We start from the raw sequence: 27,742 nt of genomic DNA, 5'->3' as shown, positions 1-27,742 counted from the left end.
ATATACCCTCTAAGTGCTTGGAACTCGTTGCCATCTGTATAGTTAACCTGACAGGCGGAGCAAGGTTATAAGTTCGCACGGCGAACCCCTAGTAAGTACAATTCATATAACCAAACTTGTAAGCCGACGGCATTACAAATGTTTATTACCCTTTTCCGATAAGGTCGAACCATTGCGAATTATCTTTCCAGTTTCTACCGGTGGTCTTTAACACCTAACCTGACAAACTAATACTATGGTATTCAGAGCGCCTATTCGTTCGATGGCGACTGCTGCCCGGCATTCGTTGAAAATCGGTATGCTCCCAGCTGACGGAATTGGCAGGGAAGTTTTACCTGTTAGTATTGGTATTTTCCACTCGTACAGATTGATAGACACGTCGGTCAGGGTGCGAAGGCTGCCATTCTGGCTCTTGGATCATCTATACCGAAGACAGAGTTTATTGACTTACTCGCTGGTTTCGAGTACTTCACGAAAACAGGAACTGCACTCCCTGACGAGACTGTTCAAATATTGAAAAGTGAATGTGATTGTGCACTTTTTGGGGCTGTCAGGTGTGCACATCTTTATCTTGCGGGCAATAAATCAAGCCTAATACATGATTGGTACCAGCTCTCCATCTCGAAAAGTGGTCGGGTATTCGTCACCAATTGTCGCACTTCGCAAAAAGATGGATCTATACGCCAATATTCGGCCGGTGAAATCAGTGTGTTCAGTTTCCTGCTCAACGCTACTCGGCCTGTCCGTTTATATATTTTCCCCACTAGGTTTCCGTTAATCCTGAAGGGAAGCCAGGCGTTGACCTCGTTGTCATTCGTGAAAACACCGAGTGCCTGGTAATACCTTTTTCGTGCGACATCTCTCTTTGACTTACAGGCACAACAGTACGTCAAGCAGGAAACACAGACCGTCGGAGAACACGGCAAGGAGGCCCGGGCTACTCGCCTTATCACCGAACGGGCTTCCCGCCGAATAGGCGAGTTGGCCTTCAAAATGGCCTTGGAGCGCCCTCGTAAGGTACTCGAACACCCATTGCTCAAACATCTCCACTGACCCATCAGCTCAGCACTTGACCGTGATCCACAAATCGAACGTCCTTTCTATTACTGATGGTCTGTTCCGCGAGACGGTCCGTGCAGTACCAACATTACCTGGTGTGGATGGCAAGTATGATGATGTAACAGTTGCCGAGCAACTTGTAGATAGCGCTGTGTACAGGTACGTGAAATGTTTTGATTGTTGGTATGCGATGACATATCCTGTACTTCAAGATTGTTCCGTGAGCCCGAGTAAGTCTGTCTTCAAAAGCTAGATGTCGCCCTTAATTATTTCTTAGGATTTATGATGTGATGGTTGCACCCAATCTCTATGGTGACATCCTTTCGTATGTCATTTGTCAGTCCCACTTTTACACTGTTTGACCCGCTTGGTGCAGGGATGCAGCAGCAGCGTTGGTGGGGTCGCTTGGTCTGGTGCCTTCAGTTAATGCAGGAGATTCATTCGTAATGGGGGAGCCGTAAGCAACAAGCATCTGCTAGGGGTTCAGCTCATTGATTGACTTTCACAGTGTTCACGGCTCTGCACCAGATATCGCCGGACAAAATATCGCAAACCCATTGGCAGCAATCCGCTCAGCTGCGATGATGCTGCGTCATATTGGATATGGGGATGGCGCGGATCGTATCGAAAGAGCGGTGGATTCTGTTCTTAGGGAAGGCAAGGTTCTGACACCTGATTTGGGTGGCAAGAGTAAGACGAGTGAGGTTGTGGACGAGGTGACAAAGCGTATATAACGGTGTAATAGCTGAATTGTAACCTTACGTTAAGGTTAGGGGTTAATGTACTCGATTTGTTTTCACCCTGATGCCTCGTGTTCGGGGCCGGACAGATGGTTAGCGCGTGTCTGCCACAATATTAATTCAAGTAATTCCGTCTATCTCCCACTTATATCTTCACATGTTATCGATCTACGCCATTTGGAAATTTTGCCCCGATCTGGTTCATTTACTTGGTTCAACCGAACGGCATCCTCGAGCCTTTCATTTCTTGTCTTCACGCGTCACCAAACACGAGCCTCACAATCTACGTAGTTCGTGTGGGGTAAGATGCCTAAGAGTAACAAGAAGGGCAAGCAGAAGGAGACTCCTGCTGCACCTTCTGCACCTCCTCCTGCTCCCCCCCCACCTCCCCCGCCACTCGCACTGCCTCCTCCCCTGGTAATGACCATTGACACGATCGAGGAAGAGGAGGATGATTTTGGTGGACTCGGTGAGTCTTTTTTGCCTATCCTATATCTATGGCCACAGGATCCTGAATGTTATCTCCCACGAAGGTGGTATGGACGCCGGAGACCTTAATGAGGATTCTTGGGAGCAAATGCATGAGGACGGTGATGCCCCAGAGGATCTGAACGCTTGGGCGTCCAATGATCCTCAAAATAGTAATGGAGACTGGGCCAGTGATGAGCAATGGGAGACGGGCGCTCCTTCCCAGGCACAGATGGCACCACAACCACCGCAGAAGGGCGGTGGCAACGCTAAGTCTCAAAAAAAGCAGCAGCACCAATACCAGCAGCAGCAGCAGCAGCATCAGCATCAACACCATCAGCAACACCAACATCATCAGCAACACCAACCGCATCAGCAACACCAACAGCACCAGCAATCGCAACATAATGATGGATGGGAAAGCGGCGGCGGAGCTTGGGAAGATGCTGGAGGAACACCAGCACCAGCGAAAAAGCAGATCTCGAAAGGTAACTGGAGTCAAACCACTCAGCGTGCTATGGAGGAGCCTGCCTGGAGTAATTGGGGCCACGAAGCTGGCTGGGAACAAGGCGGAGATTCCTCGGAAATCGAGGAAGAAGCATGGCCCGCTGAGGACGACGGATGGGGTCCGCCAGCGACGGCCTGGCCACAACAGCAGTCTACCCATGCACCACAGGCGTACGCTCAAAAGCAGTCTGCTCATGCACCACAGGTGTATGCTCAGCGTCAACCGAGTCAGCAGAGCAGTTGGCAGACGTGGGGCGAAGAGGCACGAAGATTACCCAAGGTGACTTTTTATTCCACTATCTATCCTCTCCCAGCCCTACTTGGAATATCACAGTCCTATCTCAGTTACAAAGATACCGTTGCTTAATAAGTCACAACAGAGTCAACAGCCGTATGCTGCTACCAATCTGCCCCCAGGTACTGGTGGCTATTTCCAGCCGCAAGGCACGAATAAACAAGCGTCTCAGCAACAATCTGCCAATACACAGTGGTCCCAACAGCAAGCCGACATGTCAGCGGCATTCCACCAGCAACAAGAACAAGCTTACGCCCTGGCTCAGGCGCAGAGTCAGCACAAGCAGCTTCAGCTTCAGCCGTTGCAGCAGCAGCAGCAGCAGCAACAACAACAACAGCAACAGCAACAGCATCATCATCATCAACAACAACAACAACAACAACAACACCATCGCCATGTTCAACAGCAACAGGCTGAAGCTTACGCCTTAGCTCATGCGCAGAGCCAGCGCAGGCAGCAACACCACCACCACCAGAATCAGCCGCAACACCACCAGAACTCCAACCAGCCGCAACTCCATCATGACCCGAACCAACTGCAACACTATCAGGACCCAAACCAGCTGCAGCACCATCAGGACCCGAACCAGTCGCAACACGAAGGAAAGAAGCATAAGAAAGAGAGCAAGAAGGAGAAGAAACGCCAGCAAAAGGAGCAACAACAACAGCAGGAGCAGGAGCAGCACAACAACGATGTCTGGGGTTTGGGCGATGGCTGGCAAGACGATCCCGATGACGAGGATATGCATGATGCATGGGGTCCACGAGTGCATTTCTCGCCTCCTGACGCCGCTCCTTCCGTTGCTCCTTCCGTTGCTCCATCTACAGTAGTAGAAAACTTTACCGTTAACGCATTTCCCCCAAATAAGCTCGGGTTGTCGACATATAGCAGCACACCATCGAAAACCCTTACTTACGCATACCATGGAACGGCGGCATCCATGGAAAATCGCCCAACCCACAACAACAAGAAAGATTTTGCAGACTTTATCGAGTCTAAGGGAGCTGCAATAAGTCCTGTGACAGGTGCCTTTTTCGGTCGTGAGCGCATGGCGAAGGAACGTTTCCACTGGATGTTCCCGCATGACAAAGATGAGCGCGTCGCTTCTTTGTTGGCATGGATCCAGTCGGTATCATACGGACTGGGCTCATTTGGGGTAAGTCAAATCTCTATAACTGATTGTTCGCCGTCTTGAATCCCTCATTAAAGCTGCATAAATTTTTGCAAACACGAGAGCGTGGTGCTCTCGTAGTGAACGCCGATTATCGGCCTTCGAAGTCACCTAGTGAACCAGCTTTCGATTGGTTAACATACCCGGAGCTACAGAAGACCATGGATCGTACTCTGCAGGAGTCAGTGGCCTTTTACGACCCCGCTGCGCTGGTGATTGTTTTCGTATTTCTCCCATCCAAGTCGGGCAATAGCCTGGCTATATGGCGCCGCAAGATTGCGGTGCCGAGTAGTGTACGCCTAGCGTATCAGGCGCAGATAACTCAAGCTATAGATTCTCTAAACAGAGACTATCCTGTATTCGTAGATGAGTATGTCGCACTGGCAGGGTTGGTCTTCCTTCGATTGACTTATGTGACAGAATACCTCCCAAATCCGGACCCCCCAGCCCTCCTCCAAAGAAACGCAAGTGGTGGAAGTTGTGGCTATCTACGTGAGCGTTTGTTTTTGTACATATGTATACCTTTCTTGCATGGAACTTGTATTGGCCTTGGTCCGTTGGGCATCTTGCACGCTGTGTCTTTCTAGTGTAGTACCAGTTGTATCAACTTGCATGATGGGGTTGCTTTTGTCGTCACTAATGTATCACTTTCACATATTCCAGGTAGAGTTTTGGAAATGCTTTGCCGTTGTTGTAATCAAAATCAAAGATCAGGATATAACGTTGTAACGGGTTTACTCGACCTTGCAAGTACTGGCGTGGCCCGCGATATATATACATGATACAGCACTGCAATGCACTCAGATATCGGTACACCGTGAGATGTATCATACAGTTATCCAAACTTCCTAGTCCATCATAATCAACTCTGGAACCATCTCACGATTATCCCCACTGAAGTAGGGGTACGTGGTTGACGATTGTAGGTGGCTACCTTGGCCTCTCCGACTGCGCTATCTGGAATTTGAGTGCAAGTCGGCGAAGCCTTTCCACACCATGACCATCAATGACGCTTGGCGTAATACCGTGATGTAACTCTACTTCGTACATGAATGCGGCGACATCAGCCAGTGAAGTGCCCAGCTGTGGGAGAAGTGCCAGGCGTTCGCTGTAAGAAAACGAAGTCAGCAATGAATGGCGTATCACAGAATGATGCAATTCCAGTTTCCGCTTGCCTGGTCAGCTTTCTCTCTTCAAGAAGCTGCTTCAGAGCGTTCCGTGTCGTTATCTCTGACGCATCGTGTTCCGTACGAAGCTGTTTGAGGCTGCGGCGCAGTTGAATGAGTTCCAACCTTGCAGCCTCAAGTGAGGCTGAGGTGCGATGTAATTCCACCTTCCGTGTGGCATTCTCAGCCGCAGAAGCCTTTAATTCCTTCCGTAAAGCAGTGGTTGTGGCTGAGAGTTCGTCCAACCTTCTGGATAGAGCGGAGATACGTCTCTTGGACAGCAAATATGGCACCGTAGCAAGTGGTGTCAAAAACAGTGCTAACACTGTGAAATGGGCAATGGCTGGATGTCTTTGGAAAAAGTTGGCTCGTGCATCCAGCACGGTATTTGTGGGTGAGGCAGAGGTGTTAGTATCAGTGTTTTCTGGCGGTCTGGCCTCCATATCATGAAAAGGAGCCGAACAGAACAAAGTAGAAGCCAACAACCCAGACTCTGAAAGTCCGAGGTCTTCTCCCGTTCAAGCCAATTGCACCGAACGGCTTAGGTAATATATGCACCGGTGACTGCTTAGGCCTCGTTGATTTCTGCAGGCGAACGCGCAGTCATAAGACTTTGCTATCCAGCGTTGCGAACGCCTGCAGGCAATGCTACATTTTCCTGGCTGATAACTTTCATATATTTTTTGGTCTTTATCTTACTGGATGTCGCCCGAGGCGCCAAGAGCCACGCCAGCGGCTGCTTCATATGTTTCTCCAGATATGGCGTCCGGCACGCTTCCACTCGATCAACAACAGGTATTCGCTGGCTCTGAATTGGAGCTCACTCAAGCTCAAGTCTCGCAAAATGAGGAGGAACAGGCGTTAGATATTCATGAGGTCATTGAGCTTCAGGCATTCAGCGAGCGGAAAGCCTGGATAGAAGATAAAATCAAAGTGTGGATGTGTCATTCTTATCCCTATCTTAAAGTTAATCGTTCTTTGTCCCATAGTTCTTAGAGGCACTTCCGCCCATCGAGGTTTTCGTCGGGCTGGACGCCATACGAACCTCTGCAAAAGACATCCCAGGTTTACCCACACGCGAACAGCTTCAGGAATGGCTCGCAGAACATGACAGGATTGAGAAAGAGATAGAAATTTTTGATTCTGGGGAGCTGAAGAAACTTAGGGCACTCACTAAAGGTGAGGGCCATTTGTCCTTCATGTAAATGAGTGCTGACGACGGCAGCAGCAGCTACACAGAGGCATCTTTCGCCGGAAGACACTGACGTTATCGAACTCACGCTTACGACCATATATGAACTTGACAAGCTCCTCCACCTCCTACGGGACCGCTCCGAAAACCTTGATCTTCTGGGTATTAGGTTGACGTGGGAAGAGCAACGCCGCGCAGCCTGGAGTGACCGCCAGAAGATACTCGCAGACATCGAGAATTTCCTCACTACTCGTGCTAGATGGTCACCCACTATCTATGAATTCATGGTTAAATCTGAAGAAAAGCCCTCAAATCGTCGCGGCTCTGTTGCTTCCATGGCTTCAGACACGTCTGTTACGTCCAATGCTGGTTTCTCTCGCAGCGCCCGTTTCAAGCTTGCAGAACTCCTTTCGCGGGATTCGGCACAGTTTGCCGGCAGGGTGTCGTCACTTAGGCATGGAAAAGTCGCTGCAGCTGGCAAAGCTCTGGACAAGTTGATAGACAACAGTCGCAGGGCTGTTCCGGAGGAGCTACTAGACGAGCAGGACAAACTCGAGGACAAAGGCATCAACGAGATGGAACACGTCGGCAAATTTGTCATGAATATTGTTACGCAATGGCGGAAGTGAGACTTCTGGCTTCCTAGATGATCGTTTCGCTAATTGCTCGTCAGAGCTGATGAAATCTACGTCGAGACAATGAAAGATGAGAATGCCGCCCAAAACCTTTTGGAAGAAATCGAAACCTCGAAGCTTTATCACCCGACTTACCGCCAGAGTACTAGCTTCCTTTCTCGTGCAGAAACCCTTGTAAAAAGGCTTGCTGTGAGGGGTAACCCTACCGCAAGTGGTGGCGCCTTTCCGCGACCATACCACATTCTCTTTCCCGATCAACAATCAGCCAACGAGACCATCAGTCAAATATTGTCGTCAGAACTTGCTTCCACTTCGGATCTCGTTGCCAAAGTTGATTCCCTTGCCAAGGAGTACAGAGTTGGTTATGAAGCCGTTAAGGATGTCGAGTCCTTATCCCGGTCTGCTGATGAATTGATGACAATTTTCAAGTCCGCCATTGATCGTCTTGAAAATGGAGTCACTGCCTGTGATGGTGACGGCACCCCTCCTAGTCTCATGTCGGAGGATTGTTTACATCCTACAGCGCATTCCGCGTTCCTTACTTTCCTACCATCAATCACTCAAGAGGTGGAGCAAGCATGCGCTCGAGCTGACCATCTACTGCGAGCCTTTCGAGTGGCACTTCTCAATATGGAGCGACCTGGTATTGACCAAACATTCAAGGAAAATGCTGCCGCTCAGATTGAGGCTTTAGCTACTGTTCGCGACAAGGCTGCTGCCATTTGCGCTGACGTGAACACAAGACTCGGCAGACTCCGTGTAGCCAGGAGAGTTTGGTCGATCATGGATGGTGTTCTGAATGAACTGGAGGACACACGGAGCGAGGTTGCCCACCTGATGGAGAGAGAAAGATGGAAGCAGAGCAGTCAGAGTACAGAACCTCTGACTCCGGAGACACCACCTCAAGATGCCCTTCCTGCACCCTCAGTGTCATCTAGTGATATAGTGGGCCGTTTAGAGGACATTCACCAGACCCTCACAAATGACGTGATACATCCCCTGGCTACCTTAACTGGAATGCTTGAGAAACCCCTTGACGAATTCCTCTCTCGTACCTCTGAAGGATTATTTGGTCACTTGGACAACCTGAAACAGATGGTCGTCCTCCTGGATGCTATTCGGTCACAATTTGCAGCTATGACCTCCTTTCAGGACAGCGTTCACGAGCTCCAGGTTCGGGTTGAGGACCTCAAGATCCATTATGATGCCACCATCGAGGAAGTTCTCAATGACCAACTTTGTGGGGAAAGCTTGGGTAACGCGCAGGATCAACTAAAGGACGAGTCAGATGTGCTCCGTAGCACTGCCGACGCGTTCACGAACACCGTAGCTCAGCGGATACCATTTCTCTCTCGACATGTCTCCGATCAAAGAAATGCACCTACCCTCGTTCGGAGAAGGTTTTCGTCGGCAGGGAACATAAAACTCATTCCATTTGATGTACCAGCCGCCGTTGAACCTCCATTTACGTTGCTCAACCTTGATGATGCCGTCCGAGGAGACTCCAATTTGCTAGTCATGCGTCTCTTAGGGGATGTACAAAGCCTCGAGCAGAAGGCTGGACATCTTCAGCTGGCATGTATGGCCAAAGATGCTGATTCTAAATTGACCTCGGTGACTGATGACTTACGTGGTGTCACTGAAGAACTTAGCTCCCTGAGAACACTACTGGACTCTATCTCTCGAGCAGACGAGAAACTTACTCCGCTGCAAGACCTATCAGAGAAGCTTGACAGACATTCATCGCAACATCGTTCTCGCTTATCGCGCCGCCTCTCTTTGATCCGTGAATCTTTGCGGCAAATGGAGTCTATACCTTGTTCGCACGATCAGCGTATCTACGAGACTCTCGTCGTGTCACGAAGAAAGGAGGTGGATAACCTTGAAGTCAAATTGAATGCCTGGGCCGATAATGCAGCTATGCTTCGGGGCAAGCTGTCGGTTGCGCTCACCACAGAGGCACAACGTGTCGAGGTGGCTAAACTCAAGGAGCAACAAGAAGCGGAAGAGAGAAGGCGTCGGGCTGAACTTGAACTCGAACGCAGGGAGGCAGAGGCGAGAGCCAAAGAAGAGCAAGAACGCAGAGAGGCGGAGGCGGAGGCGAAGGCCAAAGAAGAACAAGAATGCAGAGAGGCAGAGGCGAGAGCAAGAAAAAAGGAAGAGAGCAGAGAGGCGGAGGCAAGAGCAAGAGAAGAGGAAGAGCGCAAAAAGGCAGAGATGCTAAGGATTGAGAATGAGCTGCGTGAACAACAGGCGCGGGAAGAGCGTTTGGAGGCCGAGCGACAGCAGGCCGAGATGGAGCGTCAGGCGCGAGAACGCGAACGTCTTGAAGCTGAGGCTCAAATAAAGGCGGGCATTCAGCTACAGGAAACCGAACGTGCCAAGGACGGGCGAAACCTACAGGGAGGAGATGAATCGCATCCATTTGAAGGTGAGCGGGTCAGTCTTTGATGTTTGCTGATAAGTTCTAACCATTCGTAGATGTATTTGGGTTGCGCATTGCTCCTTCTCCGTCACCGACGAAAACCCACCAGAGAAGTGACCTGCTGGATAAGGTCGTCTCGCTGAGGAAACGTCTTCGTTCTATTGGCATCAACGAGGTCGCACGTCCTGCAGCTAACTCGAATTCTTCTAATCATCTACCAACTCTGGAGCAATACGGGAAGATGAATGCTCGCTTTGCGACCATAGTCTCTGAATTGTCCGAACTTGCTGCACTACCTTCTTCGATGTCATCCCCCGCTGCAGATATGGAGTTGAGATCGGCAAATTCGGAAGTCGAAGCATCTACCGAGTTGATGCAACGAATTCGACAATTGGCTGACCTATCTGACGTCGCTCATCGTTGTGATATGGCTCTCAGTGATCTGCTTGAGCACATTGACAGCTACCCTTCTCCTCCTGCTGGACCACTTTCTAGCACGCATATCTCGACCTCTCGTTTGCCCCCAGAAGAACAACTCGGAGCTCGCCTTGGTTTCACGAAGCGCACTGTTGCTCAAGTGGCGGCATACATAGAATCAGTCAAGGATGATGCTCGCGCTAGTTCTGAACATCGACGCGTTCAGCAGACATGGGTCGAGTTGGAAGAAATGGCCAACGATAGGATCTGCGGCAAGAAATCTCGTCCTGCTAGTGTCCTCAGCTCTGGTAGGAATAGCAGTGCATCTGGTATCAGCTCTGGAGCGACTGGTCACACCAGAAAGGCCACTGGTTATTCCAACCTCTCAGTAAGAGGATCTGCCAATGGGCGTCTCCTAGCTCCAGCCCATCCAAGCCCCCGCCGAGTGGCGTCTGGCGATTTCCAAACCCGACCTCGGCCGCCCAGTAAACTTTCGATGCTATCTACTGCAAGCATCTCAAGATCAGTATCAGGGCCGATGGGAACCCCTTTATCATCATCTTCTCTGCACGGTTCAACTTTTGCATCTCGCCAGCGTACTACTAGTTTATCTAGTAATGCACCTCCCAGCACACCGGCGAAGCAACCTCCCGTCCCTATCCGTCCCCGGGCGCAGACACGTTCGAGGGCCTCACCCACACCTTCGGAAGTTTCTGTCGTTGCGCGATCCACCGTAAGTCACTCAAGGTCGTCTTCATCCATGTCCACGTGGGCCCGCGCACCGCGGCAGTCATTCCCTGCTTCAAACAAAGTCCAGACACCCCCGAAGAAAACACAGTCACAAACGCGGAAAACCTACGTTGCTAATCCCAAGAACAAGTTGGACATCGCGGTTGGAGACGTCGTCAACAAATTACCAGTTAACATCAATATCGAGGTAGTTGCCGACACTTGGAAGGATCAAAGCGGGAAGTACTGGATTGGTGATCAAGAGCCAAAGCTGTGCTTTTGTCGCATATTGCGCTCGCAGACCGTTATGGTGCGTGTTGGTGGTGGTTGGCAAGAATTATCAAAGTAAGCACGCTGAGAGACTTGACCTGATGATTCACTAACATGATGTATAGGTTTATCAAAGATCACTTCGCAGATATTTTTCGCATTATACCTCCAGAGTCTCCTCCCAAATTCGGCTCTCCCCGCTTTGGATCTCGAGAAGAAAAGTGGATTAGCTCCGCGACCTTACTCGAAGCGCCTGAAATTGTAACTACTCCTCCCCCTCTCACCCCCGAACCTAGAGGTCCTTTCCTTCCTTCCTTCACCATTTCGACTCCAGGAGCACATAGTCCACATTCAGTGAAGTCCACGCCATCATCGGGTTCTCCCTTAGCTCCGCTTCAGTTTCTGAGGCGAGCGAATCCTGATGCAATGCGCCCAGTAACGCCATCGAAACCACATCGATCTCGAACAAGCATTCCTAATACCCCAGCTCGGCATAATCTGTGGAGGCCATGATAACCTACAATTTCTTCTACTCGCATATTACCGGACTGATTCTACTCCCGATACCTCCCTCGTCTCCTCTTAATTAGACAATATCTCATGTGGATCAAACACAATACCAGTCGCTCCACTTTTCTTGCTATGTATTTGTTTTATTCTTTGTTGACATCGCTGCTCGGGGTCACGTACGTACAGCATGATTGCTACCGGACTCGGATGCTATGAACTACAGTAGTTTCCTTTTATGAACAATTTAAATCAAAAGCAGCACCACCCCTGGGCCCTTGCCTCGAGTTGTCTACCGTGACTCAAACTCGTACAAGACTCCCCGAAAACCTGAAGGCCTGAAGCTTGAATAACGATATTCTACTCGTACTCCGAGCATGGATGCAGAGCTACGATGTAATCGACTGACATGTCGCAAGACTCTCATTGACAAGGCGGTGGTGGTAAGCCTATCACTTTCCCGTTCCGATTTTGCTTTGCCCACAACGATTCTTCCAGACAACATGTAAGTAGTCAGGCGTGATTAATAGTTTGCGAATAACCATTCTACGCTAGGCTCGCATATATTCTGCGGTAAGATCTGATGAAGGCCGAACGAACAAACGCAAAGGGTTCACTGACTTGGAATGACCCTTGCGGTTTCACTAGTTGACTGTGCGAACGAATTGTTCAATGCCTCGCGGTTATGTCCTGGTATTTTTTTTCGTTTTTTTTTTGCATACTGCATTTTGATGATGTCCTAGCTTGCGAAACATCACTGACCGAGCCGTAAGTCACTCGTCGATACTGTAATTCGAGGCGAATTCATCTACTGTAATATCATGAAGAGACGACGTGGTTGTAAGTCACTCGACACACTGCGTTCCGGTTCAGAATTCTGATTATCTCTAGGTGTGCTCATTACATCCCACTAATGACTACAAAACGGTGAATATATGCACAAAATTCTTCATTGAACCTAAGCTTAGTGTCGGTAGTCTGTTCTTTCGGGTCTCAGTCCGTCCTTAATCATGGAAATTTGCAGCCGGTGAGCGTTGTGTTTCTCACGAGTCCGCTTTGACTCAGTTCCTTGATCATCTGACATATCATATCTGGTGGAGGGCTCTATCATTTTGGCAGTATCAGGTACACCAAGAAAAGTACGTGCTATACTACTCGTGGAGTAGGGGTATTGTATCGGTATATTAGTTCATTCCAGCAAGCGGTCATCCGCAACCTCAATGACAAGCAAGCACAGTTACAGAAGCAGCTAGACAATGTCATCAGAGAAGGTGATGCTTCTCTTGCGTTAGACTACCTTCACTCACAGCTTTTAGCGAATGGAGAAATCAATCTTCTGAGCAACAAGGTCGCAGGTATAGTGAACTGCCCCACTCACATAATAGCATAGGCTTCAATTGTCTCAGAGTTGGAACGCGACATGGAACTGGAACGGCGAAAGGTTCATGAACTACAGGATTCTTCCAGAGAACGCGAGAAGGAGTATCAAAAACTTAAGGTCACTCCGACAATTGCCTGGAGGGTTGACATGCTCACAGTTGCACCAGGCCCAATACGACAAAGCCAAGCGGAAGTCGTTGCTTGCTCCAGACACTGCTCCAGCTAGGCAGGGTGTCGGCGGTGTGAACATGTTTAATCAACCTCCTCAAGACGACCATAATAAAGGTAGAGCTGGTGTGGATATTGGTGCAGTGATCGGCGGAATGGACGCGAATGGGGTACAGGATCCATACTTGCCAAATTGACTTTGCCTAATACAGCTTCAGATACAAAGAACTCCGTTGGTTAATCGCACCATGGCCGGTCCTTTCGGCCCTCATCAAAGCGCCGCTTGGCCGCAGGCTGCTCGCCCTCAGCAGCGCACCAACGTGCAGCGACGACCTTTTACTGTCAACAACAACGATCCTTCATATAGAACAAACTCTATCTCGGAACGTTCCGATAGCGCCAACGAGGTTGAAAACATGCTCCTCCCACACTTCAATCGTTCAAAAGTTCCTCCGCCATCCGGTGGTTCGGGCGGGTCCGGTTGGGGCGGGACAAGTTCATCTGCCAGACCTCGTCCTGCCCAGCAGCATCGTGAGTCGACCACCGTCATAATTCTAGCCGCCCTAACACACCGAACTCGCAGAGTTCAGTAGCAACCAGGTCGTCAAACATGGATTCAGACCTGCAAGGTAAATCTCAGCACAGTATCATTCTATTCCGATTCCGGCAGTAGTGTAGTCATGAAAACAAATAATACATGTATCATATAGATAGACGAATCCGAGTACCGTATTGCACGAGGGTATAAAATGTGCGAGTGAAAGCAACAAAGCATAAATGAGCACTGTCAGATCAAACATAACGAGAGGGTGGACTAGTCATAACGTAGAGTTCCATTCTTCTCGTCTTCGAGATATTGCCCAATAGCAAGGATATCTTGGCCTGCCCTACGAAGATACCCTCCAAGGATAGTTTTATCGGCCTTCGGGAGCAGAGCAGCAAGTTTGTCCACCTGACGTGCGAATTCATCTGGGTCAGTGGGCGATCCGCGTTCAGAAAATGTGTGGTGGCCACTGAGTTGCGAAGGTCGTTGTATAACAACTGTGCTCGATCGGTGGTGACCCAAGCCACTCGACGGGGACTGAGGAGAAAGGACTATGGTTTTGGACCTCTGCATACGATTAGGGGGTGCGCGTGGACCCCCAGGCACGGATGGAGAGTTCGGAATAGTCACCGGTCGTGGACTCGGTTCCTGTCGCGGCGGACTTTTAGACAACGCCCTCCCAATTACTGGAGCTATCAATGCTACACCCTTATCTTTCTTAAGACTTGTTTTCCGTCCCAAAGACGCAAAAAAGCTTCCTGGAGATTTGTTTAATGAGGAGGAAGAAGTTAGTGAGCGACCAGAAGATGAAGATGAGCTGGCAATGATAGTGGATGCCCTATTTGACCCGTTGCGTGGCGCTGAAGCAAGTGCTGGGTATGGAAGCGAAGGAGGTGCATTGGGGGGACTGGAGTCACTGGAGGGAGGTGTCGACAGATCTGTAGCCAAGTATGCGTCTGGACGCCTAGGAAAAGTAACTTCGGAGCCAGTGGAGGACTCTGAGATATTACGAGTTTGGGTACGGGGAGAATGTGTCGATGGAACACGAGCATTCGTGTTCGCAGGGGCGCGCTTTTGGGGATTTGCAGCTAATCATGCTGTAAACGCATGTATGCATGGCGGACCAATGTAACTCTCACCTTTATATCTTGTCTCTACAATCCAATCGCCTAACCCGCAATCATACATATAAAGTTCATTAATCTTCTGCGCATATCCCACCGACCGATCGAGAGCGTTTTTCTTCACAGCCACATCTGCGAAATGCATAGCTGGCGGCCATGCAGACTTGACCTTCTGAACTGGAGGCAATGTTTTTGGCACTGAATGGCCCACGAACGATGGCGACGGCGTCCTTGAAGACCTTTTTCTTTCCGTGGAAGGTTGAGTGAGCGATATCGACGAGGGCGTGCGCGGAAGAGACGAAAACCGCTTGATACTAAGCGCACTTCTAATTCGTAAGTCTGAAGGTTGAGGCTCATTCTTCGCCGGCAGGGGTGGAAGAACTTCAGGTCTACTCTCATTCTTAACGCTATTATCGTCATCTAGTGGTAGTGGTGGCGTGGGCGTTAAGGAGATGCGTCGAATGTCGAGACCAGGTCGGTCGCCCCGATTCTCGTTATGCCGTAAGGGCTCGAGAATAGTCGGGGGAGGAACGTCAGATGAACGGATTATACCCATGTCATCAATTGCATGTCCGACTGTAGCAACAAGGTCATCCATAGACTCATGCCGGGGAAGAGGAACAATCGTTTGATCTGGGGACACAGTAAGGTTTGAGTTCGAGTCCGTGGTGCAAACGCATGAGGGAGGGAAGGCGCCTTCGCGAATATGAGTTGGCGTCTGGGGAAGTTCCGACTCCTTCTCCCTCTGGTCTGAGGCATTGGGCCTGTAGGAGGGTCATTTAATACGGGACAGGAAACACATGAGAAAAGGACACACTGAGACTTTGGCTCCTCTGACCGGACTTCGGAGGTTACTGGGTGCAAGGCATCTAGCCCCAAAGGGCTGGTACTCAAAGTCGGAGCAAGCTCCTTCACTGCTTCCGAAGGCGGGGGATTGGTGCTGGTAGTCGCTCCACGTTCTTCCTTGGTCTCCGCGAGAAGTATTCGCGTTTTGAGTGCAGCTGCAACAGAAGGAGGCAGAGCCAGTGCTTGCTTCACAGCATCCATATCACCTTTCTTCTTCAGTGGCTGATGTCGAGGTGGTCTAGGTGGTGGCGGTGCACTGGGATCAATACTAAAGACAGACATTGGAGGAGGAGGTAGCGGTCCTGCCTTTGCATGCAGACCAGGCTGATAGTGCAAGTAAGGAGTAGTAGGTGTGACTGTAGACGGCTTGGGGGATGGGCTCATAATGTGCTTCCCATTAACAGGTGTGGGCGATCCGGGGAAGATATTGACGATGACAGGACCAGCCACACAATCACCGATACCCTTGCTGTCTCCTATGGGTGGCGTTACTACAGGAGCGGGTATGGGGCTTGCTGGGGGAGAAATAGCTTCTTTCAGCTCCTTAATTGGGCTTACACTAGGGAAGAGCGCGTCTTTCCTCAGTCTGCTCTTGGGAGGCACAGTGGAGCTTCCTGAATCGGACGTCTCAGGTGTCCCAGGGGAAGGTGAACGGGATTGGGGCGTTTGGAATAGGGGTGGTTTGAGTGTTTCTGTGACAAGGGATGGATAGCCCTGGTCTGACGGTTTGGTTGAAAGAGATGATGTGCCTACGACAGCCACCTCGCGCGACAACTTCCGAGAGTGCCCCATATCACGTCTAGGGACTCTGACCATCTCCGGCGATGAGCGTACGTGAGAGGGTGCGGTGCTCGAAGAGGGTTGTGATTGGATAGACGGGGGCTGAATAGGTGAAGCGAGTGGATGGGTAAAACCGAGCGTTCGTGGCGACGCGTCTGGTGGTGCAACAAGTGCGAGACCACCTAGTTGTGTCTCACGACCTCGTCGGGGATATAAGTCGCTCGAAGGAGAAGTGCTCGCGTAGGGATCACTCTTCGGGTACTCGTCAACGTGTGTGCTCATCTCAACGATAGCAATGCGTCGTCTGTCTGCGCTACCTTCGGATGGTATGCTTTGGCGGCGTACTGGTCCGTTTAAATTAAGTGGGGAAGCAGGCCGTGTCTGAGGAGGTTTATACGCGCTTGGAGCAGTTGCACGCGCCTTCGAGGACTCAGAAGAGTAAGCGGAGGAAGAAGATTGGGTGGCAATAGACGTTGACGAGATCGAACGAGAATGAAAAGCAGCTGGGGAAACAAAGGTGGATGAAGGACCTGGACTTGGAGCTAACAGACTACTGGCGTCCGACATTGCTCCATTGACCGCAGCAGACTTGTAATACGATAGAACCGCCTCGGTATCTCCGGTGGGAGCTGACCGCAACGGTGATCGCAGAGCTTTAGCTTGATCTAATTCAGTTACTACAAGGTCAAGCGAGTTACCAGGGATGATGAACTGACCTGAAGCAGGCAGATCGGTTCCGGTGAACGCTACCATCATTACGATAACGAATGTGACAGTATCAAAGAGTTGTTATCACCCGCGTTTTCTTTTAACAAGGATCCTTGATCTGGTCACACGAAGGAGCCTAAATTTACGGCGAGGAGAATATTGTTGTCTGGAGAGCATTGGGTCACTAGCTAGTGTCTTTTATTGGCCCTTTCGTGGCAGGGCTTGTACAGGGCAGAAGTGTAAGTCACGTTGGTTCTTCCGCTGCGCTCATGACTCCATCGATATTCGGACCATTCCTCTACAGCTCTTACAGCTCTAGCCGGCCGACACGCGTACGAAGACGGTAAAACCACCCATGACGGTTATTTCATTAACATGGAGATCATTCATGACCACAGTGGACCGCTGCCCATAAGGATCGAACACTGCTCTTCACCTGTGGGCGCTTTCAACCCTGTCACAGCTTGGCGCACTGCCGGTCGGAGGGTACTGCCACTTTCTGGGCATTCTTTCGACGGACAGCCTTTTAGGCATGCTCCAAGGTGCCTCGTGGGTGCTTTATCAATGATATCTCAATCCTGATCAACAACAATGGCCATTATCAAAGGCATCCCTTGTTCCACCTATTCGAATCAAAGCCACGTCGGGAAGGAGCTTGGCAAGGCAGCATCTCACCTATTCATGCCCATGAATCAAGCTGGTTTCGCTAATCCCTCCCCCTGAGCCTTTCCTCCACACGATCTCACTCGCCGGACACGTGCGTGATGTCATTAATGCAAACCAGTACCCTCATGTCTAGAGAAGTTGTGGAATGTACAACGTTGGCTCGTCGAACGACTTCGTGAGTGCTGTAGAAAACTTAGGATGACACTGCTGAGCAGGGAGATCCACTCAGTAGATTTCCCTTCGCAGTGCGACAAGTCGTTACAGCTTTTTGGGACGCCGTTCATAGACTACCGGTGAACATATCCCTAATGACGTAGAAGCGATGTGCTTCTGAGTGCAATATCTAGCCTTGTCACAGAATCTAACTATCGACCATCCAGTGCGCTATGATGTCATGGCCCACAAACGAAACACCACAGCCGTGTTAGAAGCCTCGGTTACACACGGGAGTCCATAACTGCCATGTCATTCCGGGGGTGCTGCAGATATGAAGGCCGTGGATGTGAAACTTGCTATGCTGGCTCTTGGACCTTCTTCTAGCAAGTTCCTTGGTCATTATTGGTAGGTGCCACACGGGGATTTGGTAATCAAATGGAGCTCCGTGTTCATTAATATCAATGGACCAAACGCCTGAGAGCAAGCTGAGGTGATGTTTTATTCTGAGCCACAGAACGTCCCAGAATATGTGCAGTGTGTATCATGCCATCCTATGCCGCATGTTAATGTACTATGTACAGCTCGTGTTCTAGCAGATTCTTTGTATTACAGCCGACAATCCGACTAGCAATGGTATCACGACAACCAATTGGGTATGTGGGGTGAAATAGATTTGCACATGATCAGTCTCATCGCAATTTTGAAGTCCGCTCAAAGTTAACAATTCGACATACGAACATAGCTGAAGAGGACCTCGACAATACCTGAGACCTTGAAGTTTTGTGTGCTAACATCATTTACTTCTATACCATTGGATTCGTAACCACATATATATGTAATAAATATAAATTTGTTTCATGAGAGTGCCCTCAGAGTCAATGTTCTGGACTCTGGCCCAGGGCCAAATCCGAATCCTCGAGGCAAACGATCACGTGAGCATGCTTTGGACGCGTCAAGTTGATTTTTGAACGAAACGAGGCATCCCGCAAACTCCTGCATCATTACTCCCTTCATAATTGCTCGCTGCGTCGAGCTAACATCTTTCATCGCGACCGTAGTGCACAGTGACAACCACCCAATTTGTTCTATACAGTCTGACAGTCCTTAACCAAGCCATGGTTGCCGCTGGCTCCATCACTGTTGCGGGTGAGCTTCTTTGATAATGTGCTTCTCATAATCTTATATCACCCAGTCCGTGTCAGACCTCCCACAACATGGGAAGCTGCGCGTCTCCCAGAGCCCTCTTATGATACTACAATTCGCGGTGACGGCACCCTTGCAACACCAGGAAGACCTGTAATCCAGTCAGCACCTCTTCGCGACATCGTGCAAATTGTCGATGACCGCATTCTTACATTTGATCCAGAGGAGAGAGATAAAACCCGTGCGTTTGTCGAGCGCGGGTTTGTGCCCCCTGGGACAAAGAGATACAAGGACAAGAGATTCATGTTTGATCGAGTATTCGACAGTGGGGCGAGACAGGGTGATGTCTATGAAGCCACCGCGAAGCCACTATTAAATGGTCTTCTGGACGGCTACAATGCTACCGTATTTGCCTATGGGGTATGCGAATTTTCTTAAAGGCTGTGGGTAGCTTTTGACGATGCTCCATAGGCAACAGGGTGTGGTAAAACACATACCATCAGCGGGACTGAAGGAGATCCTGGTATCATCTACCTCACAATGGCGGACCTCTTCCAACGCATCGAGGATCGAAAGGATGACTGGAACATAGAAGTTGTTGCTACTTTTCTCGAAATCTACAACGAAGAGATCCGAGATCTACTCTCCGAGCCTGGCATGCCCACTCCGCGTGGCGGTCTGCAAATTCGTGAAGACAAATCCGTCAAGGTCGTGGGCCTCGTCGAGCTCCGTCCCACTAGCGCAGAGGAAGTCAAACAGATTGTCCTCCAGGGTAACTTGCGGAGGACACAGTCCCCAACCCACGCGAATGAGACATCGTCTCGATCGCACGCAGTCCTTCAGGTGCATGTCACTCAAGCGCCTCGCACGGCTTCTCTGACTGAGCAGCGCACCATGGCAACACTCTCTATTATTGATCTTGCTGGTAGTGAGCGTGCTGCGGCAACGAGCAATATGGGACAGCGCATGGTTGAAGGTGCTAACATCAACAAGTCACTTCTCGCGCTCGGCAATTGCATTAACGCGCTCTGTGAGAGCGGTGGCGCTATCCGCCATGTGCCTTATCGCAACAGCAAACTTACTCGACTGCTAAAGTTCTCACTTGGTGGAAACTGTAAGACCGTCATGGTCGTTTGTATTGCCCCTACATCGCAGCACTTCGATGATACGCACAACACCCTCCTTTATGCCGAACGTGCTACGAAAATCAAGACCAAGGTTGTCACCCGTAATGTTGTCAACGTCGACAGACACGTAGGTCAATACGTCGAGGCTATCAATAGACTCAACCTCGAAGTTGCCGAGCTCAAAGCCAAGCTTGCTGGCAAGCTCGGCGCTGAGAACGACATTCTCAGGCGCAAGCGAGCAGAGGCTGCTGCTGAAGTTGATCGTTCTAAACGAGATATGCAAGATAAGATGGAGCAGACTCAAGCCAGCATAGTTGAGGGCGCGTCATGTGCTGGAAAGATCTCGGTAGCAGAGATGAAACTTTCCATTATCCGCTCTCGGCTTGCGCAGATTGATGCAATGGCCTCGTCATCTCTCCCGCTTTCTTCAGACCTCGAAGCGGAGCGTGCCCTGCTCAAATCTCTCGCTCGCCTCGAGGAATCCGTAACAACTCCCGATTCCCCCTTCGTAACTCGTCTCACGCGGTCCCAAAACTCCCGTAACATGTTTGAGGCGACCTTGCGCGCAGTCTCAGAACGACGGTCCGATAAACTAGAGGAGCTGCACGTCGACTGCATCAAGACAGACGCACGCTACCGTAAGGCAGAGGTTGAGCGCATACGAGCTGAAAGAGAACGTGACGCAGTCCGGGAGTCGGTGCGCGCTCAATCGGAGATGATCATCAGCCTCCTGGGTATGGTCGGTCGATGCACAGTTGTACTAGGAGAGACAGCCCGTTCTCTAGAAGTACAACATGGCTTCGAAGGAATGGCATCTGCACTTCGCAGTACGGCGCAGAAAAATGACGACGCATTTGCAGCCCTGGTAGGACAAACTACGGCGGCATATGCGGCTCATGGGACGGGTGCTCTTGATACACTCCGCGTACCATCAGGTTCGGCACTACCGCAGGCTGTCAAAGCTTCCAGAAAGTCCATGTCCTACAATGCTATCGCTTCACCTTCACGGCGGACGTGCAAGTCACCACGACGCTCACTGCGATCCAGTATCGGTCAACCCTACCGCCGCGTCTCCGACAAGGAGAAGGAGAAGAAGGTCGTCCAATGGAAAGATGAAGCCGGACAAGGTGCATTGGATGATAGGGGAAACGCCCCATCCCATCCAGTTATTCTCGTTACGTCCAGCGATAGCAGCGAAAGTGTTAATGGACGCTGTCATTCTGTTGCTGGGTCCGAGAGCGAATGGGAAGACGAGCGGACAGAAGACAGTTTCAACCTGAGCAACATCATACTTCCCGCAACATCCTCTTCATCGTCGGCAAGGCTCAATTCTTCCATGAGCCTTCACTCGAGCACAAGCAAGCGCCCACGAGCAAACCGCCTGGACCCGAGCTTTCTCAAAATGAAAGGCGCATCTTCCCTTGGCTGTCTTCAGGAGGCGGACGAAGACTCACCAATGCGGCGTGCATCACCACTCTCAAACCGCAGCATGAATAGTCAAGATATAGAATCCCTGCACATTCCGAAATACAAGGACCGTGATGCTAGCCCAACGCCACGCCTTCCTACATCAACCTCCCGTACAACAACACAGTCCAAAAGCTACCGACGGCGCTCGAACATTGGTCCCATGCGCAGCGAGAAGGCAAGAAGACGATCTAGCATGATCCTCCAGTCATCCGAAGACGCTCCGTTGTACGAGTCCACAAGTGGGCCCAGACGCGTAGAAACAATCGGGCGTTCACCTACGAAGAGGCCAAAGAGACTTTCACTTCTTGCCAATGCATCAAGGTCCTTGCGGGTGAAGGGACCCAATGTGATGGCAGCCCTCCCAGTGCCCAGCAGCGATACGAGTGCTAATATCAGCGCGGACCTGAGCATTCTGCCTGATTCGAGCATGAGAGTATCCTCAAAGCCTACGTGGAGATGAGTAACTGCATTTTTTTTCTGTTCATTAGACGGAGAGGCGATGCCTCCCCTGTACTTTTATTTGTGTCTTACACAGTATCGCTCCTTGTGCTATCATGACGAATATGACGAATCACCCATTCCTACTATACTAGCTGTGTCTCGCTATATCCCGTGTTGTTTCATTCTTCGTATTTTGTCGGAGGGTCCATATTGCACTTGCACATATCCTCCCTGTATGCTACCGGTCATCATGTTACTTTACATTGATCTATGTATATTTGCTACTCTGTTGTTTGTATAATCGAAGTTGTGCTGTTAGGCAAGTCATTGAGATATCTTTGAGTACTTGAGAAGTATAAGTTACATGCGTGACGGTGGTCAGCTATGCTGTGATATTGTTAGGCGGGTTGCAAATCATTTAATATAAAAATTTCTTGTTTTCCGGAGGGATGTCTAACGTACGCCATACCGATAATTTGGGACTGCTGCTCGAAGGCACTGATCCGACTGTCTGGCAGGTGCTCCTTGTTTATAAGCTCACCGCTCCAAGAGGGGAGGATGGATGATGTCAGGTTCCTTGCCAGCTACATCACCGACAGCTCTACGATGGCTAATTTACTCAACTTGAAAGTCACAGAATGTGTTGTCCGCTAGCTATCACCCCTTGTATCTTTCTGACGGCGATGAAGACCGCTGGACACTGAACGATTAGTTACATGCCATCCTTCTCTTTGATATGAATGTCATGATTGTGAGACACAACCTGAAGTAGTAGAGGCGAACGTATGATATTTTATAGTCCATGCACTATATAACGCGCTTTACTTCAAAGAAGCTCTATAGTCATAAATCAGTTTACGGAAGCCAGCAAACGAGGAGTTACAACACACCTTAAGGTAATACACCTGCCACGCGACTACCGCAAACAATACAAGCGCTTGGAGCACAGACCACCACTTCACACGGTCGCAAGTGCTTTCTGCTGTGTCCCGATGCCTACGCTCGCGGACGACAATATATTCTTGTTCGTCCTTGACAGATGTGAGACCTATGGCTAGGGAGCGGATCTCGCGCTCAACGGGAGCAGTGATATCTGCTGTGAGAGAAAAGGAAAGTCAGCACGGCCTGGCAAGCACGGCCGAAGGTAGGCACACTCCCCTTCTTCTGACACGTATATGATACCGTGAACGTTGAAGCTAAGCACACCCCATAAGTATAGATGCCGGGAAGTTGCGGGGATAGAAAGCCATACCTAACCATCTTGTCCGCCACCGTGCTCATCTGGTTAGAGAAGCAGTACTCGTATCGGCCATCCTTTTCAGCTGTTATGGATGTCGTGCCGGTGCTTTCACGAATATGTTTAGTGAGAACATTGTTTTCTGGATCCGTTAGCTACATGCAGGGCGTCAGTAAGGTCGCTGTCGAAGATAACCATAACATTGATATGATGGACATACCCAGAAGTCAATGTCGAGGTGTCCACCCTCCCCAACCTGGTATGTAACAGTCATTTGGTCATGTTCGTGTAGGTCCTCAAAGAAGCACTCTTTTCTGGAAGCTGTAACTTCAATCATGTGGGCAGAAGCAAAGGAGATTAAAGACAGTATCGAGAGGACGAGCCATGGCGCATGTCGCCACGACGGAAGCACTGTCATTTTGAAAGTTGTGCAGCGAATTTGAGCGGCAGAAGGTGCATGCGTGTTGTCTAGAAAAGCTCTGTCCAAATTGGGAAACTAACAAGACTCCCGGGGACCTGCTGATCATGAGAGTCTTCGGGGTCCCGATAAGAAATCGAATCAGTCTTTGCAAAGTTGAGTATTCTTTGTGATCTTGCTCGTAATCGTAATCTCAGTCTCAGTCATTCTGTCTACTCAAAACCAGATTCCCCTAGAAGCACTACGAATTAATTACAATGGCAGATACTTCTGATCCACTCGCGCCAAAGGTGAGTCTCTTGCACGAGACCAGTCTAGCATGATTAACAACTGACGAGCTGCGGTGTTGTGGCGCGATGTGATCAGCCAGAGGGCGAAGAGATTGATCCTCATTTTGAGCCTGTTATCAAGCTCACGGAACAAGTGGAGGTAAAGACCTATGAGGAAGATGAGGATGTGCTCTTCAAGATGTGCGTTCTCGTACCCCTTGACCCACCGACTACCATCATTTAACGCTATTGTAGGCGAGCAAAGCTCTTCCGCTTCGATAATGGCTTAAACGAATGGAAAGAACGTGGCACCGGCGATGTGAAACTTCTTCAGCACAAAGAGACGAAGAAGGTCCGTCTCGTAATGAGACGTGACAAGACCCTCAAAGTGTGTGCCAACCACCACAGTTAGTTTGATTTTTAGCCTCTTTGGTTCTGCTTATATCGAGAGAAATACAGTATCCGCAGAAATGCGCCTTCAGCCTAATATTGGCTCTGACAGGAGCTGGGTTTGGAAGGTTGCCGCTGACTACACTGAAGAACCGCCAACCGCCGAAACCCTAGCCATCCGCTTCGCAAACTCTGATAATGCAAATGAATTCAAGCGTCAATTTGAGTTGACACAGAAGATAAACTGCGGCGCCTCTCTTGACGAGAAGTCTGCACCCGAAGCAGAGGAAGAAGAGGAAGAGGAGGGAAAAGAGGAAGAGGAAGAGAAAAAAGAGGAATCGCCACAAGAAAAGGAATAATGATGTACTGGACGAAACGATCCCTTCGTCTTTCCTTAAAGCCTCTTTCCTGTTGTGACGTCTATCCGTCAATTTGCTTTCATGAGTGCCCCTGCGACACCACCGCTCGCTGCCGTTTCATTTGATCAAGTAATGTAGATCACTTACCTACCCTGCTTTACGAAATTCATCCGACATGTACTGGAAAAAATGACAGGAGACAGTTCCCCACCTTCATCTCAGTGGGAATGAACTTCATCTTCACCTGGTCGCGTTCACGCGGTCTCGTGACTGTATCTGTGTTCATCCTGCCCAAATCGAGATCTAGGGGAAAGACTAAGGCTTTGAAGAGCCCCAGATGAATCCCGTGTCCCACGATACATGGACGATAATACATTCCAAGAGAGATGCGCCTCTCACCACATTAATCAAGCAAGCAGATTTTCAAATCTGCTGCGCCAGCTATACGCATCTACAACTGATGCTTTTCTGCTCGCTGTTCCTCATCCGCCCAGGCCGCCCAAAACGCGGAACCGTCCCCACGCATCCAATAAAGAGCTGGCGACTTGCCTAGCACCATGTCTCCCGTGATCAGGACATAACGGACATTCTTAGACACGATTAGCGTGAGTAGCGGTCAGGAGAAGAAACATCACACCGATCCACTGGTGAGACGCCAGAAAACAATCAATATATATATACAACAGTAAGAGGATTGAGAACTCACGGGACTTCGTACATCGCATCTAACAGCAATGACTCCTGCAGTATTTAATGAGCACACCGATGGATTTTCCGGATAAACAAAAGCTACCATGATTCCCCTCAGCCCTCTCGCCCCTCCGCCTCGTTCGACTGCTCGGAAACAAATCTGATCAATAGATGTTGTTGTAAACCGAATCTCCACGCCCGAGAGACCAAAAAGCGCAGTGTATTGGCTAATAAGTGACCCACGGACGTCGGTCAGAATGCGTCGTAAATCCTGGGTGCTTAGCGGGGATAGTGTAGTTAAGGTTGGGAGGCGGGAGATAAATTCAGGAATAAAGCTATGCAGGGAAAATGAATTCGAAATTTTGACATAGCATGCGACAAGTGAGTTACCCGTATTTCACCAGATCTGAATGCGGGTTTGAGGTGTGGGAGGGATATTTTGATAAAACATAACTTACCAGCGGGTTCAATCATCTCTAGTAAGTTTTCTGATGATCGGCGGTTCGATGTAAAGAACGGCAAGAAACCTTTGCTGTCTGAGTCTTCCTCTTTAGGTGCGAGGTTTGCAGTAAAACCAATGGACTGCATTTACAGGAGTGTCAATCAATAAGAGCTGGATAAAATACAAGATAAAGAATGAGAAACATACTCCTTTGCTCACCCGCCGCTTCACGACGGTATCAAGCCCCACGAATGCACCGCTAAGGATAAAGAGCACATTTGAAGTGTCAATGTGGTAGGTATCAGGTCTCTCTGGCTGACATATCAGTACTCCTCGTGTAACCATATGTTCCGATAAGACTGACGCTGTGCAGCAGCTGGTGAGCCCCGCCCTCGTGCCGTGGGTGCTGGGGGTTCCAGTGACGATGGCTTTCCTTGCACAGTGACAACAGAACCCTCCATCATTCGTAAAAGAGCTTGTTGCACTCCCTCTCCACCGACATCTCGTGAACTCTCAGTCGTAGATGAGGATTTACGTGCAATCTTATCGACTTCGTCAATGTAGACGATACCCGTGCTGTAGGTGATGTAAGAAAGTAGAATAGACAGCGACAAGAAGATGAAACCAGTAACAAAGGTTATGATCAGGGTGAAGGTGAGAATTACCTGGCGCGATACGAATCCCAATTGGCTGCTTGGAGCTAGATAGTACAGAATGAGACTGTCCACACGCTTTCAGCTTATATGCGCGTACCAATCGTTGTATGCACATATCAACATCCTCCCCGACATCTGAGGAGACATTAGCTGACCTTCACGCGAGGTAGTCAGTTAGACTCACAGCCAGCCTGGTTCGACATAATAAGGGGTGAAAAGCTTGTAAGGATAGTAGAAGTTATCGCACCTGCGTGAAAGATGTCGCATCACTGACGGAAAATGGAACGTCAAGGACGCGTGCAAGGGTACGCGCGAGCAAAGTCTTCCCTGAGCCTGTTGGTCCTCTATAGTAACGATATTTCTGAGCAGGGAATACTTCAATATGAAGGTTTTCTGCATACATTACCAGTACATTGCTCTTCTCGAATAAAGAGACTGGTTGTCGAGGTTGGAGTGGTAATTGATGCGGGAGGACGCGCTGGGGGTGAGGATGTAAGTGTGCGGACGACACGCTAGAGTGTGCTGAGTCCATTAGCATCCACTCTGGCTGATAAAAATATAAACGGCACACACCATCATCCGCATTCGCTTCGGACCATGGGTCCGCACCACTCTCATCGTCAAAGGCGGCAAGATTTGCGCGAACACGGGTATAGTGGTTGAATACACTTCCTACTGGCTCAGTTACACATACTACAGGGCAATACGTATGGATGCTCACGCGACGGAAAGGACCTTCTTTGCAATCTCCTGCCCAATTACATATTCATCGAGGTATCTTACAAGCTGTCAGTAATAAGCCGTGAGTCTTTCTTTTGGTCGAAACGCGAGGATGGCTGTTACCTGTCGTGGCGTCGCTAGTCCAGATCGTGGCAGAAACGAACCATCATCCTGTTCATCGCGCGAGGGATACTCGTATCGTGCCTGCGTCTGGAGATTGCGGGAGAGAACCCGCATGGAGTGTACTCGGCAGGTGTGCGGAAGTCTCGATATCATGGCTCCTTGTGGTCAAAGAGATCAGTGCTCGCACCTGCTATTATACAACTTGCAACCCAGGAAAGTGAGAGTCTACGGAAGAATTAAAAGAATAGACGTGATGGACACAAAATCTCACAAGATGTCATCATACAAAAACGCTGTATCAGGT

General features: G+C 49.8%; 11 protein-coding genes across 11 annotated transcripts; 7 read left to right on the top strand and 4 right to left on the bottom strand.

Annotated features, from left to right (window-relative positions):
- Nucleotides 1-152: 152 nt before the first annotated feature.
- DFJ58DRAFT_758301 (mitochondrial NAD-homo-isocitrate dehydrogenase LysB) lies at nucleotides 153-1,858 on the top strand. Its single transcript, XM_041388284.1, has 10 exons — nucleotides 153-337; nucleotides 388-554; nucleotides 613-706; nucleotides 768-836; nucleotides 886-1,017; nucleotides 1,067-1,218; nucleotides 1,272-1,289; nucleotides 1,337-1,384; nucleotides 1,436-1,516; nucleotides 1,568-1,858. Exons 1-10 carry the CDS (start codon nucleotides 236-238, stop codon nucleotides 1,791-1,793), a joined length of 1,089 nt encoding a protein of 362 aa, XP_041250324.1. The 5' UTR covers nucleotides 153-235; the 3' UTR covers nucleotides 1,794-1,858.
- Nucleotides 1,859-2,336: 478 nt separating this feature from the next.
- Nucleotides 2,337-3,175, top strand: DFJ58DRAFT_758298 (uncharacterized protein; the record flags this gene model as incomplete). The annotated part of the gene is made up of 1 exon (XM_041388283.1): nucleotides 2,337-3,175. A coding segment is annotated over one exon (805 nt), but the record flags the coding sequence as incomplete, so codon positions are not given.
- A 636-nt stretch (nucleotides 3,176-3,811) lies between these two features.
- DFJ58DRAFT_650454 (uncharacterized protein) lies at nucleotides 3,812-4,736 on the top strand (the record flags this gene model as incomplete). Its single annotated transcript, XM_041381582.1, has 3 exons — nucleotides 3,812-4,225; nucleotides 4,279-4,610; nucleotides 4,661-4,736. The coding sequence occupies 3 exons, from the start codon at nucleotides 3,812-3,814 to the stop codon at nucleotides 4,734-4,736; spliced, it is 822 nt and encodes a 273-aa protein (XP_041250322.1).
- Nucleotides 4,737-4,902: 166 nt separating this feature from the next.
- On the bottom strand, nucleotides 4,903-5,896 carry DFJ58DRAFT_758296 (uncharacterized protein). The gene is made up of 2 exons (XM_041388282.1): nucleotides 5,416-5,896; nucleotides 4,903-5,348 (listed from the first exon to the last, which is right to left on the bottom strand). The coding sequence occupies exons 1-2, from the start codon at nucleotides 5,847-5,849 to the stop codon at nucleotides 5,171-5,173; spliced, it is 612 nt and encodes a 203-aa protein (XP_041250321.1). The 5' UTR covers nucleotides 5,850-5,896; the 3' UTR covers nucleotides 4,903-5,170.
- Nucleotides 5,897-5,973: 77 nt separating this feature from the next.
- On the top strand, nucleotides 5,974-11,848 carry DFJ58DRAFT_903483 (uncharacterized protein). The gene is made up of 6 exons (XM_041394864.1): nucleotides 5,974-6,339; nucleotides 6,396-6,585; nucleotides 6,635-7,223; nucleotides 7,272-9,664; nucleotides 9,715-11,149; nucleotides 11,200-11,848. The coding sequence occupies exons 1-6, from the start codon at nucleotides 6,109-6,111 to the stop codon at nucleotides 11,585-11,587; spliced, it is 5,226 nt and encodes a 1,741-aa protein (XP_041250320.1). The 5' UTR covers nucleotides 5,974-6,108; the 3' UTR covers nucleotides 11,588-11,848.
- A 13-nt stretch (nucleotides 11,849-11,861) lies between these two features.
- On the top strand, nucleotides 11,862-14,243 carry DFJ58DRAFT_758276 (uncharacterized protein). Its single transcript, XM_041388281.1, has 14 exons — nucleotides 11,862-12,024; nucleotides 12,080-12,086; nucleotides 12,137-12,274; nucleotides 12,325-12,349; nucleotides 12,409-12,421; nucleotides 12,473-12,508; nucleotides 12,559-12,608; nucleotides 12,682-12,720; nucleotides 12,770-12,852; nucleotides 12,898-12,936; nucleotides 12,988-13,079; nucleotides 13,129-13,299; nucleotides 13,348-13,660; nucleotides 13,713-14,243. The coding sequence occupies exons 3-14, from the start codon at nucleotides 12,208-12,210 to the stop codon at nucleotides 13,760-13,762; spliced, it is 978 nt and encodes a 325-aa protein (XP_041250319.1). The 5' UTR covers nucleotides 11,862-12,024; nucleotides 12,080-12,086; nucleotides 12,137-12,207; the 3' UTR covers nucleotides 13,763-14,243.
- DFJ58DRAFT_877840 (uncharacterized protein) lies at nucleotides 13,854-17,343 on the bottom strand. Its single transcript, XM_041394479.1, has 3 exons — nucleotides 15,615-17,343; nucleotides 14,813-15,561; nucleotides 13,854-14,761 (listed from the first exon to the last, which is right to left on the bottom strand). Exons 1-3 carry the CDS (start codon nucleotides 17,177-17,179, stop codon nucleotides 13,944-13,946), a joined length of 3,132 nt encoding a protein of 1,043 aa, XP_041250318.1. The 5' UTR covers nucleotides 17,180-17,343; the 3' UTR covers nucleotides 13,854-13,943.
- Nucleotides 17,344-18,860: 1,517 nt separating this feature from the next.
- Nucleotides 18,861-22,496, top strand: DFJ58DRAFT_695439 (P-loop containing nucleoside triphosphate hydrolase protein). Its single transcript, XM_041383453.1, has 3 exons — nucleotides 18,861-19,099; nucleotides 19,146-19,516; nucleotides 19,568-22,496. Exons 1-3 carry the CDS (start codon nucleotides 19,069-19,071, stop codon nucleotides 22,151-22,153), a joined length of 2,988 nt encoding a protein of 995 aa, XP_041250317.1. The 5' UTR covers nucleotides 18,861-19,068; the 3' UTR covers nucleotides 22,154-22,496.
- Nucleotides 22,497-22,742: 246 nt separating this feature from the next.
- On the bottom strand, nucleotides 22,743-23,846 carry DFJ58DRAFT_758261 (emp24/gp25L/p24 family/GOLD-domain-containing protein). Its single transcript, XM_041388280.1, has 5 exons — nucleotides 23,592-23,846; nucleotides 23,387-23,526; nucleotides 23,295-23,330; nucleotides 23,025-23,229; nucleotides 22,743-22,971 (listed from the first exon to the last, which is right to left on the bottom strand). The coding sequence occupies exons 1-5, from the start codon at nucleotides 23,787-23,789 to the stop codon at nucleotides 22,942-22,944; spliced, it is 609 nt and encodes a 202-aa protein (XP_041250316.1). The 5' UTR covers nucleotides 23,790-23,846; the 3' UTR covers nucleotides 22,743-22,941.
- Nucleotides 23,847-23,958: 112 nt separating this feature from the next.
- DFJ58DRAFT_758259 (ran/spi1 binding protein) lies at nucleotides 23,959-25,023 on the top strand. Its single transcript, XM_041388279.1, has 4 exons — nucleotides 23,959-24,079; nucleotides 24,156-24,259; nucleotides 24,314-24,465; nucleotides 24,518-25,023. Exons 1-4 carry the CDS (start codon nucleotides 24,047-24,049, stop codon nucleotides 24,805-24,807), a joined length of 579 nt encoding a protein of 192 aa, XP_041250315.1. The 5' UTR covers nucleotides 23,959-24,046; the 3' UTR covers nucleotides 24,808-25,023.
- DFJ58DRAFT_758257 (P-loop containing nucleoside triphosphate hydrolase protein) lies at nucleotides 24,879-27,691 on the bottom strand. The gene is made up of 17 exons (XM_041388278.1): nucleotides 27,439-27,691; nucleotides 27,317-27,381; nucleotides 27,169-27,263; nucleotides 26,997-27,117; nucleotides 26,843-26,939; nucleotides 26,780-26,786; nucleotides 26,693-26,730; nucleotides 26,605-26,639; nucleotides 26,304-26,515; nucleotides 26,147-26,250; nucleotides 25,956-26,079; nucleotides 25,888-25,903; nucleotides 25,601-25,832; nucleotides 25,514-25,548; nucleotides 25,445-25,451; nucleotides 24,955-25,396; nucleotides 24,879-24,898 (listed from the first exon to the last, which is right to left on the bottom strand). Exons 1-16 carry the CDS (start codon nucleotides 27,589-27,591, stop codon nucleotides 25,259-25,261), a joined length of 1,479 nt encoding a protein of 492 aa, XP_041250314.1. The 5' UTR covers nucleotides 27,592-27,691; the 3' UTR covers nucleotides 24,879-24,898; nucleotides 24,955-25,258.
- Nucleotides 27,692-27,742: the final 51 nt, after the last annotated feature.

The sequence above is a fragment of the Suillus subalutaceus genome (genome assembly GCF_016647625.1).
Source record: "Suillus subalutaceus strain FC151 chromosome Unknown DFJ58scaffold_4, whole genome shotgun sequence".
In the NCBI taxonomy this organism is placed as follows: domain Eukaryota; kingdom Fungi; phylum Basidiomycota; class Agaricomycetes; order Boletales; family Suillaceae; genus Suillus; species Suillus subalutaceus.
This window is presented reverse-complemented; position numbering and strand designations above follow the sequence as displayed.